General features: G+C 33.3%; 1 protein-coding gene across 15 annotated transcripts in view; it reads right to left on the bottom strand.

Annotated features, from left to right (window-relative positions):
• The window catches only part of TMEM232 (transmembrane protein 232), a 211,659-nt gene that overhangs the window by 129,784 nt on the left and 66,949 nt on the right, over window positions 1–14,926 (bottom strand). For all 15 annotated transcript variants that reach the window (XM_042944992.1, XM_042944983.1, XM_042944955.1 and 12 more), the window contains 2 exons: window positions 13,711–13,834; window positions 12,220–12,472 (listed from right to left, as the gene is read on the bottom strand). In XM_042944992.1, coding sequence (XP_042800926.1) covers window positions 12,220–12,472; window positions 13,711–13,834 — 377 coding nt within the window. The remainder of the gene's footprint in view (window positions 1–12,219; window positions 12,473–13,710; window positions 13,835–14,926) is intronic.

The following is a 14,926-nucleotide window of genomic DNA, read 5'->3' on the forward strand; positions in this document are numbered from 1 at the left end:
AAGAATGATCTGGAAATTCCTTCTAAAAATCATTTTGCTACATGCTTTTTACTGTGGTGTGTTTTTCAGGAATTTACCCACTTTTTAAAAATTTAATGGTGTTCTTGTTAGTTTTCAGTGTTAACTAAAATGTGGAACATTATTTACTTTTAATGAACTTCATTCATACTTTCTAGTAAAATATGACTGCATCTCAGTTTTTATGATTTCCTGTTGATTGCAGTATTTAATGTAATGTAATTATATTCACAAATAATAGGTTTAATTGTACAGGGATACTTTAAAATATGCCCAAATGATAGAAGTAATTAATATTTTCAAAAATAGTTCTTATAAAACTAAGACATCTTATATACTAATGCATCTTCTATATCAAAAAATATGGCAAAAAATATGGCAAAAGGTAAATATCATAGTCACAGATACAAATACAAATATATAGATATTTTATATTCTGTTATTAAAATCTATTAATCCAGACAGACTAGTTATTTTACTAGTAGAATACAGAGAATTTTATATTGTTTTATGTTCAAGAAAATGCCTGCTATTTTTCTAAGTTTTCTTGACTATAATCCTCCAGATTTTCTATAGAATAGACTTGCCAACTTCTATTCTTTTGACTATTCTCTTAGAATTACATTTAATTTCTAGATTAATTTAGGGAGAGTCTATTTCTTTATAATATGTAAATTTATATTCATTTATTTCAAGTCTTCTTTTATGGGATTTGTTCTTTCATATAAGAATTCCTTACAATTTTGCTGTTTTTACACTATTATCAGAGGGGTTTTTTTTCCTGTTTAGTTATTACTGATATGTTGTAAAGTTATTGACAATAATGTTTCTTGTAAGTAACCACTTTATTTAATTAGTGCTAATATTATTTCATACTTTTGGCCATTCAAAATAGACATTGGATCACTCATAAATGCTTTTCCAATATTATACTTGCTTTTTTCTTTTTGTTTTATATTGGCGAGGATATCAGAATGTGGTAAAATATAAGCAATTAATATAGAAATCTTTGACTTTCAGTTAATTTAAATGGGATTATTTTTAGTTATTCTTAAGGATAATGTTAATTTTGGTTTCTGAGGAATACACATCAATTTAAGAAAGTACCCTTATATTTCTTGTTTTTACCCTGTTTGCTTTATCTTTTTTGAAAAATCAGGCATGTGTTTTTAGTTTAATCAATTCCATTTTGGCATCTATGAAGAACAACTCTTATTTCCTGGGGTGCTTGCATGACTCAGCTGGTTGAGCATCGGACTCTTGATTTCAGCTCAGGTCATGATCTCATGGTTGGTGAGATTGAGTCACCTGTCGGGCTCTGCACTGTCAGCAGATTGTCTCTCTCCCTTTCTCTCTCTCTCTCTTTCTCTGCACCTCTCCTACTCATGCTTGCTCTCGCTCTCTCGCTCTCTCTCTCTCAAAATAAATAAATAAACAAAAAAAAGAGTGACTCCTTTTTCCTTAGTTATAAGATATTTAAATGTCCTAATATTGGTCTCTCCTTGGATTCCTAGAATGAACAGAATAAATATGGTATGCTGTTCTTTTAACACACTGCTGAAATTGGTCTATTGGTATTTCACTTAGGATTTGTACATGTACATGCATTCATAAGACAGAATGGTATGCTTTGAATATTCTCTTCACCAAGTTTAGGAATTGGGAAAGAACACATTTTGAATTCTAGAAATTATTCTCCAAATTATTCCTAAATATAGTATTGTGAGTTTAATTTTCCCAGTACATTCTAATCGTGCACCTAATGCTAGATATATTTTGAGTGAGTATGTTCATGCAGGTATATAAAGATAACACTGACCTGTGGCAACAGGTCAAGAGCTCTTCCATCTTATAATTGAAAGTAAAATTGTCTAAAAAGTAAATATTCTTCTGTATTAATACACATTTTATTACTTTTCCCTGATAACTGGTTGTAAGGATACCCAGAATAAACCATATTTTAATGACAAGGTTTGGGACCAGCAACCACTCTAGAACATTTGAGAGGGAAAGAGATATTCATTATGATTCAAAAATAATTTTAAAAATAACTTTATTAAATTACTCTTCAACTCTACTTATAATTGTTTTTGCTAACTATAATTATCCTCAACACATTGAATGGTCTTTCTCAGTTACCTAACAGGCTGGAAGTTATTAAGTTTAATTCAATACACATAAACTTGATAGAATGCTTACTGGATGTAAAGAGCAATGTTAATATTAATATGCAGGATGGTTATGAGTTGTTAGTATTTAAGGTACTCCAACCTGTGAGTGAGGCAGATTTAGATTTTATAAGAGCATAAATAATTTTGAAGCCCTCTTTTACAAAAACTATAAAAAATTTCTGGGGCACCTGGGTGGCTCAGTTCGTTAAGCGTCCAACTCTTGATGTTGACTCAGATCATGATCCCAGAGTTGTGGGATCGAGCCCCATGTTGGGCTCTGCTTTGACAATGTGCAATCTACCTGGGATTGTCTCTCTCCCCTTCCGTCTGGTCTTCCCCTACTCATGCATATTCTTTCTCTATCTCTCAAAATAAATATATGAACATTTTTAAAAATTCTTATTTTTGCAAGTTTAAAAAAAAGATATTTTTCTATGAAGAGATATTCCCTATGGGTATTAAGGAGGGCACTTGTAATGAGCACTAGGTGTTACACGTAAATGATGAATCACTGAATTCTACTCCTGAAACCAATATTGCACTGTATGTTAACTAAATAAAATTTTTAAAAAATAAAAAATAAAAGGGTCCTATGTGGTAAAATGTCCTGAAAATTAAATGTCATTAGTTTCTCTGTAAATAAACCTGTGCTCATGGGGAAATTGAAGGAGATTTTTCTACAGATAAGTTAATGACATTTTTGAAGTAGGAATCCATAATCATCACAATAAGCCCTACCTTCAGTGAACTAAAATTCCAAATGTTCAAGATAAGAGTAGATAGGATGTGTTTACTTTGCAAGTCTAAATATTCTGATGTCCAAATTAATTTTCCTCACATGAAAGTTTTGTCAAATGCTACCAGAAACGTCCAATGTTTAAAGAGAAATACAAATTCATCCTGAAATCCAATGCCTTTATTACTGTGTATATTACACATTAGATTCCAGGACCAAGGATCCATTTCTGATAGGCTGGTTTCCATAATAGCTTCATTAATTATTCATGCTTATTTAGCACTCACCATCTTTACTTGCCTCATCCCCAGTTCTTCCCTTCTCCAAATTCAGAAGTAAGCAAAATTGCCGCTTCAAACTACAGATTGAAATCCTACTCTCCATAACCACATGATACCCATGTTTATCCAAAGTTGCTTTTAAATTGTTTTGATGTTGCATGAGTCATTAGTATAGAATGATGCACCGAATACACATTCACATTATAATGAGTAAACAAAAACAACTCCTTTCTTGTGGATTGAAAAGAATTTGTGCTAAATATTTTGGAAAAAAAAAAGAATGAGAAAATATGAAACATTTATACACATACAATGGGTAAAGATGGTGTTTAATAACCATTTTGAATTGAAAATGTCATCTCATAATTAGATCTCAATACAGTATCCATGTCCTTTTCTTCATCCATTCAATATTCAATACTTGTTTATTTAGAGGCTACTCTTAGTCAATGCCTTAGTTAATATACGATGAGGCATGAAAGGCTAAAATATGTTCTCTGACCTAAGAGAGAACAAAATTTGGTAAAAGAAGCTTTACACAGATTGTAAGTTTCTTCACAATATTCATTCTCCCCTTCTTCCTTAGTAATATGAATCACTACCCTAGCTTGGCTTATTGATACTTAACTTAAAAAACAAAACAAACTCTCCTTAGGTGTGGCCATATGATTACATTTAAGCCATTGAGTTTACAGTGGTAATGCTATGTGTACTTTCTATTAAGAAGACTTAGTAGAACATGGATATTATTATTCCCTTCTAAACCCTCAGAATAGCAAAGAAAATGAACCTGCCTCCCTGAGAACCTCTTAATCCCAAAACCAACTTTAGACTGCCTATTTCTGGATTTATTTTATGTGGGAGAAAAATAAATTTTCATTTTGTTTAATCTAATGTATTTCTTACTACATGTAGCCAAGTCTACTCCTAACAAACAAAGAGATGTAAAACAATTATTACAAATACAAGCTATAATTTGACCAAGTCCACTGGAAAGGTACAAAAGAAAGTTCAGAAAAACATGAGGTAACATATAAGCAAGGAGTCTAGGTATTAGGGAAGATTAAAGGTTTAGTGTTGAAGCTTGCAAAAGTTAGTAAATTAGCCTTTCTGTTCCATATATTTATCTTATATGTTCCACAACAGATAGCATATAGAAATATGAGAGGCAGAGAGAATAAATATCTAATATCCTTATTCAATTAGACTGGATTATCTACTTGCTCTTTAAGCCATTTATAATATTCTCTATACTTTCCTGCAAATAAAGAACAAACAGATACATTTCATGTTGTCAGTATCATGATATCAACTGAATATTCTATTTTTTTTAATCTCACAAGCCTGATGGAAGTGGTAATTTTATCCGAGTAGGGGTTAACTAATTTTCAGTGACTGATATTTGGTGCATTAAGTAGCACCTGCCACCTATATTAACAAGGTATGAGATTGTTTTGGATGCATAGGGCTTTTCAGGAATAGTGAGGTCAGTGATACCTCTTTTGAAAACTATAGTTTGTTTAAAAGGATGACAGAAAGAAATAAAGAATGATATACCCAGCAGGATAAGTTATAGACCTACAAATACATCCAAAAGAAAGCAGGGCATGTAGATCTTCAGATTGATGATTTCTGAATTCTTCCTTCATTTTAAAAATACAACTGTGTTTTCTAAAAGATATAGACTAAACTTAGAGATAGCATATGTGAGAATAGATCAAATATAAATCTCCAAACATATCCTACCTAGAGCACTAAAAATAATATAATTTATCCTGGAGTAAGTAAAAGATGATTACGGCAAAAGTTTTTTTTTTTCAATATGTGAAATTTATTGTCAAATTGGTTTCCATACAACACCCAGTGCTCATCCCAAAAGGTGCCCTCCTCAATACCCATCACCCACCCTCCCCTCCCTCCCACCCCCCATCAACCCTCAGTTTGTTCTCACTTTTTAACAATCTCTTATGCTTTGGCTCTCTCCCACTCTAACCTCTTTTTTTTTTTCCTTCCCCTCCCCCATAGGTTCCTGTTAAGTTTCTCAGGATCCACATAAGAGTGAAACCATATGGTATCTGTCTTTCTCTGTATGGCTTATTTCACTTAGCATCACACTCTCCAGTTCCATCCATGTTGCTACAAAAGGCCATATTTCATTCTTTCTCATTGCCACGTAGTATTCCATTGTGTATATAAACCACAATTTCTTTATCCATTCATCAGTTGATGGACATTTAGGCTCTTTCCATAATTTGGCTATTGTTGAGAGTGCTGCTATAAACATTGGGGTACAAGTGCCCCTATGCATCAGTACTCCTGTATCCCTTGGGTAAATTCCTAGCAGTGCTATTGCTGGGTCATAGGGTAGGTCTATTTTCAATTTTCTGAGGAACCTCCACACTGTTTTCCAGAGTGGCTGCACCAATTTGCATTCCTGCCAACAGTGCAAGAGGGTTCCCGTTTCTCCACATCCTCTCCAGCATCTATAGTCTCCTGATTTCTTCATTTTGGCCACTCTGACTGGCGTGAGGTGATATCTGAGTGTGGTTTTGATTTGTATTTCCCTGATAAGGAGCGACGTTGAGCATCTTTTCATGTGCCTGTTGGCCATCCGGATGTCTTCTTTAGAGAAGTGTCTATTCATGTTTTCTGCCCATTTCTTCACTGGGTTATTTGTTTTTCAGGTGTGGAGTTTGGTGAGCTCTTAATAGATTTGGGATACTAGCCCTTTGTCCGATATGTCATTTGCAAATATCTTTTCCCATTCCGTTGGTTGCCTTTTAGTTTTGTTGGTTGTTTCCTTTGCTGTGCAGAAGCTTTTTATCTTCATAAGGTCCCAGTAATTCATTTTTGCTTTTAATTCCCTTGCCTTTGGGGATGTGTCGAGTAAGAGATTGCTACGGCTGATGTCAGAGAGGTCTTTTCCTGCTTTCTCCTCTAGGGTTTTGATGGTTTCCTGTCTCACATTCAGGTCCTTTATCCATTTTGAGTTTATTTTTGTGAATGGTGTGAGAAAGTGGTCTAGTTTCAACCTTCTGCATGTTGCTGTCCAGTTCTCCCAGCACCATTTGTTAGAGACTGTCTTTTTCCCATTGGATGTTCTTTCCTGCTTTGTCAAAGATTAGTTGGCCATATGTTTGTGGGTCTAGTTTCGGGGTTTCTATTCTATTCCATTGGTCTATGTGTCTGTTTTTATGCCAATACCATGCTATCTTGATGATTACAGCTTTGTAGTAGAGGCTAAAGTCTGGGATTGTGATGCCTCCTGCTTTGGTCTTCTTCTTCAAAATTACTTTGGCTATTCGAGGCGTTTTGTGGTTCTGTATGAGTTTTTTAAATAGCTGTTTTATAATTCTTCATTTTTATAATTTCATAACTATTATAAAGCCAGTGGATGAAGAAAATGTGGTATACACTCACAATGGAATACTGTTAAGCCTTAAAAATGAAGGAAATTCCATCATATGCAACAGCATGGATGAATCTTGAGGACATCATGCTGAGTGAAAGAGGACCCTCACAGAAAGGCAAATACTGCATGGTTTCATTTATATAAGGTATCTATAATGGTCATATTCATAAAATCGAAGACTATAATCAAAGAGTATGGTTTCCAGAAAGTGAGGGAAAGGAGAAATTGGAGTTACTAACCAAGAGGCATAAAGTTTCAATCAAACAAGGTAAGTTCTAGGGGCGCCTGGGTGGCTCAGTCGGCTAAGTGTCCGGCTTCGGCTCAGGTCGTGATCTCGCGGTTTGTGGGTTCAAGCCCTGTGTAGGGCACCGTGCTGACAGCTCAGAGCCTGGAGCCTGCTTCGGATTCTGTGTCTCCCTCTCTCTCTGCCCCTCCCCCGCTCATGTTCTGTCTCTCTGTCTCTCAAAAATAAATAAACATTTAAAAAAAAAAACAAGGTAAGTTCTAGAAATCTATTGTACAGCAATGTACCCAGAGTCAACAATAATGAACTGTACATTTAAATTTTTAAGAGGGTAGATCTCATGTAAAGTGCTCTTTCCACGATAAGATTATTTTTAAAAAAGAAAAAGACAAATAGATACATTTGGTTAACTTCCATATATATATAAAATACTCGGTGGTAATTTTAGATTTGTCAACACAAAAAGTTGTGAATTAAGATTGCCTGAATTCTATCACTAACATGATTGTAGATTTTTAAAGGAGTTAAATATTTTCCATGTATAATAAATACAACCTTGTTACTGTATACTTTTCTGAATAACATTCACCAAGGTAAAAGTTATGCTGAAGATTTAATACAGTACCATTAAGAGTTTCAATTGGTTCTAAGATTCCAATTCACTTACATTTGCTTTTTAAAAAGGAATTATTGCTCTGTGCTAATGTTTTTTCAAAACCAAGTTAAAATGAATCAAAATATAGCATAAAAAGTTATTTTACAACTGAGACCTATATTTCATTCACCACTATCATTGCATAACCAGATTAAGAAAATAATTCTCGACAGAAGAATGAAAAGAAGAATGTCATATTTACTTTCTTTCATTCATAGACAACATTGAATGAAAAAATACTTGGGTCTCACATCATATTATAACACTGAAATAAATTATTACAAATTCTAAGTTAACAACATTATGACCTCCTAGCAAACTTAAGAGGCTAATTATAAGCCATATTGGAAATATGTTTTTCATGTATTACGAAAAGTTTGCACAGGAGCTTGACAGTAAGCAGAGATGGGAGATGATGGCAAAGTGAAGAGGTGGAGAAAGAGAACCAATGCAATTATCTTCAAATATTTGAAGGGCTTGCATGTGGGAAATGGAATAGACTTTTTTTTTTTCTTATTGCCTCCAGGAGGCAAAACCTAAACCAAAGTTAGAAAAATAGATTTCATTTTAATATAAGGAAGAATAGTTTACAGTGTTTAAAAGTGGAACGACCTGCTTTGGGAGATAGGGAGTTCCAGATCACTGTTGACTTTTTTTTTTTCTTTTCTTTTTAAATGTCTATTTATTTATTTTGAAAGAGAGAGAGAAAGTACGAGCAGGGAAGGGACAGAGAGAGACAGAATTCAAAGGAGGCCCTGCACTGCCAGCACACAGCCCCATGTGGGGCTCAAACCCATGAACCGTGAGATCATAACTCGAGCTGAAACCAAGAGTTGGATGCTTATCTGACTGAGCCACCCAGTGCCTCCTGTTGACTTTTAGGCAGAATATGCCTGTGGACTATTCGCAAATGGTCTAGCAGAGATTTGTACATTGAGTGAGACTACATGATCAACAAGAATTTTACTTTTCTATGATATATTTGATTCTTTCATTCATTGTATGTTTCTTACACAAGACACACTAAATCGGTGTCTGAAGGTTTCTCACAGAATACACCATTTTCAGGTGTTAATTTCACAACACATATTCCAGATAATCAAGGCTTGTTAAAAGCTTCTCATTTTATCATATGTTAACTAACATGAATTAAAAAAAAAAAAACTATCATTTTAACACTCTGAAAACCAAAGTAGGAGCAGAGAAGATGGTGTTTAAAATATAGCATACAACACAAAGCTATGTTTCCCTCTTTGTAAAATTATATATAAATCACCTGACATAAATAGTCTCCAATTGAATGCATAAAGGTCTGCAATAACAAGTAAGAGAGATATTTTCCTCTATGATTAGGACAGCATTTTAGCAGCTTGCTTAACAGCTAAATTTATAGATTAGGTTTTCTGTAGGCTTAATAATACAGATTCCTACACTCCAGTTTTAGGATTTTTTGATTCAAAATTTTAGAACAAGTCCTAAGAATTCAGATTAGAAATAAAGACCACACATGACACAAAGTCTATGAAAATGCTTTTACAAACAGTGCTGTAGGATAATGACTGTCAGAATTTCTCACAGCTGTCTTCTTCACATTCTTCAACATGCAAATGGATAATTTTTAAAATTTTTCACTCAGCAGGTCAACTAACCTAGTTAGTTCAGCATAGTGAGGTAGTCAGTATGGAATCTGAAGCCAGACTGCCTAGGTTAAGTCCCAGATGTACTGTTTACTAAATATATTTCCTTGGACAAATAAACTCTTCATGTTTCAGTTTTCTCATCTGTAAATTGAGGATTATATGAATAACTAGGTAGAGTCTCGTTGTAATGATTAATGAATTAGCCTAGAATAATACCTGACATATAGTAAGAGCTCAATAAATGTTAATTAACTATTATCATCCTTTATGACCCATCAAGGCAAAATGATTCCCAAAATTGGAATTTCAACAGGGATCAAGCAAAAATTCTGTGCATTTAAATAAATTAATTTTTATCACCTTCCCTCATGTTTTTCCAGCTCAAAATTGTCTCATCTAGAGACTATGCTGCCACTATATTGTACACCCAAAACAAACATAACACTATGTTAACTAAGTGGAATTAAAAACTTATAAGCAAACAAGCAAATAAATAAAATGGAGTCTCTGTTGCAAAAATTTGTGTTTCAGATAAGGATTAGTCAGGCACCTGAGCATATTCAGATCTGCCTACAGCACAACACCCATTGGGAGGCATAACTGAACTGCCATAACAAAAATCGTAGACTGAGAGTCTTAAAGATGGGAAATTTATTTCTTTTCTAGCCAAATCCTTGGCTAGGATTTCCAAGATCAAGGTGCCAGCTGATTCTGTTTATGGTGAGGGCTCTTTTCCTGGGTTTTAGATGGCTGCTTTCTTACTGTGTCCTCACATAGTAGAGAGAGTGAGCTCTCTGGTGTCTTTTCTTACAAGGACACAAATTCAAACATATCAGGCCCCACCATCGTTATTTCATCTCCGCATACAGTCACATTGTGGGCTATGGTTTCAAGATACGAATTTTGGGGGACACAGTTAAGTCCACAGTAGCAAATGTTAAATGTATAATTGGTATTTATAAGCATACGTAGAAATTTCTACTCAATCAACTAAAAGGCAGCACTTCAATCACTGGCCAGAGACCTCACTCTAGACTTATTATACATCTGATTCTATGAAAAGCTTGTGTGACACAAAATCACAGAATGAAAATGGAACATGCTAAATAGTCATTCTTCTAGATTCTTTAAGTTCTGCTCCCATATCAGATGAGATCACCAGGAAATTATCTTCAAGGAAATTATTATTTTAGTGTCCTATAACATTGCCTTTATAAAACTATGATTTGAGGTTTTTTCCTATTAAAGCCTTGATAACACGATTTGACTTATTAGTAAAAAGACTATTTATATATTATATATACCATTTAAAATATTTTCCACTGTCATTTGTATCTTTATATATAAATAAAACAGCATCCCCAGGATATAAAGTGTACATAGTACTAAGTGTTAGGAAAAAAAATCCCTCCTCACTGATGTTTTCTCACTATAATATTAACAACTACATTAACAACCATAACAACTATTAACCTTTATTGAACCTTTCCTATGCACAATGTACTATGCCACGCATTTATATGTTTCTATATTTTTTCTTATAAAAAGCGTTATGATATGAATAGTAGTCTTATCATAATTATCGAGTAATCATTCAGAAAAATTAAATAATTTGATGTAGGATTCCAAGATACAAATTACAGAATTAAAATACAAATCTGTGTGACTTCTGACCAGTTCTCTCACTCTAAACAAAAAATTTACTTACTTGAAGGATAAAAGTATGGGAAAAAATCATTTTTAATTAAATACAGCAACAGCTCCAGGTTAAGTCACTTTCCAAAAAAGACAAACCTATTTTCCCCAGTAATCATTTGACAATGCCTGCACAGATTATACTACTTTTGGAGCTTTTTCTTCTGTGGTCTTACAAAACTGGCGATCATTATCAATGATACAGGACAACCCAGACAAAATCATTTTCCTCATGTGGAAAAATCAATCAGTGATGCTGTAAGAATCAAGGTATAATGAATCACATCAACACAGTTTTTAAAACCTATCATTTGATGTTAAAAATAGTTGACTAGGCATTTGTACCATCATGTAAAGCAAAGGAACATATGGTAATGACTGATACAGAAAAGCCAAAAATCCTGTATGAACATGAGGAGGAGATCAAATGTTTATTTCCAGAGGGTGTACATTCTCTGGTTCTGACAAAGATGAAGAAAATTTTGGGTGCCTGGGTGGCTCAATCAGTTAAGCATCTGACTTCAGCTCAGGTCATGACCTTGTGGTTTGTGGGTTCGAGCCCCACATCGGGACTCTGTGCTGACAGTATGGAGCCTGGAGCCTGCTTCGGATTCTGTGTCTGCCTCTCTCCCTGCCCCTCTCCCACTCAACCTCTGTCTCTCTCTGTCTCTCAAAAATGAATAAACGTTTAAAAAAAAGTTAAAAATAGAACTACCATACAATCCAATAATTGCAATACTGGGTATTTACCCAAAAAATATAAAAACACTAATTCAAAGGGTTACATGCTATGTTTATAGCAGCATTATTTGCAATAGCCAAATTATGGAAGCAGCCAAATGTCCATCAATAGATGAATGGATAAAGAATATGTGGTATATATACATATTATTCCTATTCCGTCATAAAAAAGAATGAAATGCTACCATTTGCAATGACATGGATGGAGCTAGAGTGTATAATGCTAAGTGAAATAAGTCAGAGGAAGACAAATAGCATATGATTTTACTCATGTGGAATTTAAGAAACAAACAAAACAAAACACAAAAAAACGAGCAAAGGAAAAAGGGAGAGAGAGAAAAAAAACCCACAAAACAGACTCTCAGTATAGAGATCAAACTGATGGTTACCAGAAGGGAGATTGTTGTGAGGGTGAATTAAATAGGTGATGGAGATTAAGGGGCACACTTGTCATAAGCGCTGGGTGATGTATGGAATTGTTGAATCATTATATTATATACTTGAAACTAATAAAACACTATATTGTAAAAATATAAAATAAAATAAAATATAAAATACTTATTGCTATATGCAGATAGAGACATTTAAGAAGTGCTTCTCAACAAGTTGAGAAATAATTTACTTACAATTATCTGACATTTTTGAAGAGAAATAGTCCAAAAGACCTAAAATACTTGCTTCCTTCAATTTAGGTGGTTCTTCTGATTTATCCATGAGTAAAATGTCTTTTTGTGATCTTGTACAGACACAGAAACCAATAAAAGCAGTTTTTCGCAAATTAGAAGTGGCTGCATACAAGCAAATTTCTGCAAGAATTGTTGTGTATATGTAGACAACATTCCAGGCCCAGGAAACATCATCTACCTTGCAGCTTTCTTCCTAAAATGAGAAAATAGTTATTAGATAATCAAGATATGCTCTGTCATAATTAAAACTACATACTGTACTCATGGTAAGAAATATCTTCAAATTTTATAGAGCTGTTAAAGACCATCACCAACTAATATTTCTAAAATGTACTCAATTAAAAAACAGGTTTTCTGTGGGTAAATTGCATAAAATCTACTTCAAGGAATAAAAACTACAAATATCTAAAAAGTTTATAAAGAACAACTTTTCAATTTCCTTGGTAATCAATAGAATGTAAATTAATCCCCTGAGATAGCATTTTCCATATCATATTATAAAAGAATATTTTTTTATATAAAGCTCAGTTCTTATGTGTGGCACTTTATACATTTTTCATAGGAAAGCAAGACAGTTATATCTTCTGGAGAGGAATTTGAACATCTTTTCTGAGATTATTAAAAGAAAGTTCATAGTCTATCACTCAGTAATTTATGAATCTATTCTGAAGAAATAGTCATAAACACAGATAAAGATTTTATTCATGAGATTTACCAGTTCAATATTGTTTGCAATTAACTGTGAATAATTAGAAACAAACTCACTGTTCAACAATGAAGAAATTGTTATCTCATGCAGACTAAAATGTAAGTTTTAAAGTTTGTAAAGTTTGTAAAGTTTGTAAAGTTTGTAAAAAGTGTTTTTTGTAATATACTTTAAATTTTCTAAAAAAGGAAACTAAACCATGTATGACTGTATGTTCTCAAGTTTGTTAATACAATTTAAAGTTCCTCTCATGTAAGGAAGCCTGGGTGGCTCAGTCAGTTGAGTGTCTGACTCTTGATTTCGGCGCAGGTCATGATCTCACAGCCATGAGATCAAACCCAGTATTGGGCTCTGCACTGAGCGTGGAGTCTACCTGAGATTCTTTTTCTCTCCCCACTCTCTCGCCTCTCCCCCATGTTCTCTCTCTCTCTCAAAATAAATACATAAAAATTAAAAAAAAATAAAGTCCCTCCCGTGTGTGTGTGTGTGTGTGTGTGTGTAATCTATTTCCATACCTCTACATCTTTAACTATACCCATCTGTCTACCTATCCATACTGGGATATATGGTAAATGTGCATTTACTTTTATATTTAATTAAAAATTTTGTTAAAAAGTTATGCTCATTATAACCCCTAATATTATATTCAATTTAAATAGTGGCAAAAATAAAATTTGTTTTTCTTCAGGTCTTTTAGCACACATAAATTAACAACATACTGTTACCTGATTTTGAACAGACATAATGCTTAAAAGAAAATCTCTCATTAATTCCATTAAAGCTTTCAAGCAGGCCATGTTTAATTTGGCAGCCTCCCCAAGGACCAGCAAAGCCAGTGTTGAATCCAACCTAGGAATTTTGTGAACAAAACAACAAAGACCTTAATTAAAATAATAATAAACAATTTTTTAATGAAGAGAGTAATTGGCCAGAGATAATGAGTATCCCAGGTTATCAGATACATTTACTTTTAATAAAGGCCAGTATTGGTTGACACTAGTCATGATTAAAGTCTATAGGAAAGAGCCACATTTTGAAAGATATTCACATTCAGAGGAGTGTTATGTCAAAAATCTGAGAGTAATAAATACTACAAAATATCAAATTTCTTCATAGATCCTGCATAACAAGCAATCAAGAGGTCTGATTCTAGAGTATCCCCAAAGTGTCATAATAGATTCTGATTTTTAACTTTTTACACCTGATTCCAAGAGGTGAATTTAAAGAGTGTTTTCCTCTAAAACAAAAAGAGAACAAATTTAAAAATGGTCTTCCTAAACACTCCAACAGTTCAGATTATTTGATTTTACAAAAAGTATAATTTCTCAAAATCTATATTTCAGTTTAATTAGAAGACTATCAAGATTTATCTTTAAAATATTATATAATAACTAAAAAGTCACACAACAATTTATTAGTTATAAATGTACACATACTTGATAGGCTCAGGAAATTATACATTTGGTGCTATTTTTACCCAATTGAAAAAGATATAGTTGGAAAGAGAACTGGTAAAAATGAAAATGTGAAATTGACTCTACCTAGAGCTGCATATTGTCTTGATTTCTAAGCCACTGATAAATTAAAGAGTTAGTATATTTTACAATTACATTTGACTTTCACAACTGTGATATTTCAGGCCAGTATGTCAAGTTCATCATCATTATCAAAAGGAAACACCTCTAATCGTGGGCGAAAAGACAATTCTTTATATTTGAATAGAGCTTTACAGATCTCAGTGTGCTTTCACATAAATTATCTCAGTGAACCCCACTTTTTGACACATTCAAGATCTTTTTGAAAGCTTTTCTTTTAAGTATTAGAAAACTGACACATAAATAGATCTGGAGATTTACCCAAGTTCCTGTTTTAAGCTAGGTTAATGATAACTACAGTCTTCTTTCACTTATGGGTAATTCCTCTATTGCTGTTCCAAACCAT

The sequence above is a fragment of the Panthera leo genome, chromosome A1 (assembly GCF_018350215.1).
Source record: "Panthera leo isolate Ple1 chromosome A1, P.leo_Ple1_pat1.1, whole genome shotgun sequence".
NCBI lineage: Eukaryota > Metazoa > Chordata > Mammalia > Carnivora > Felidae > Panthera > Panthera leo.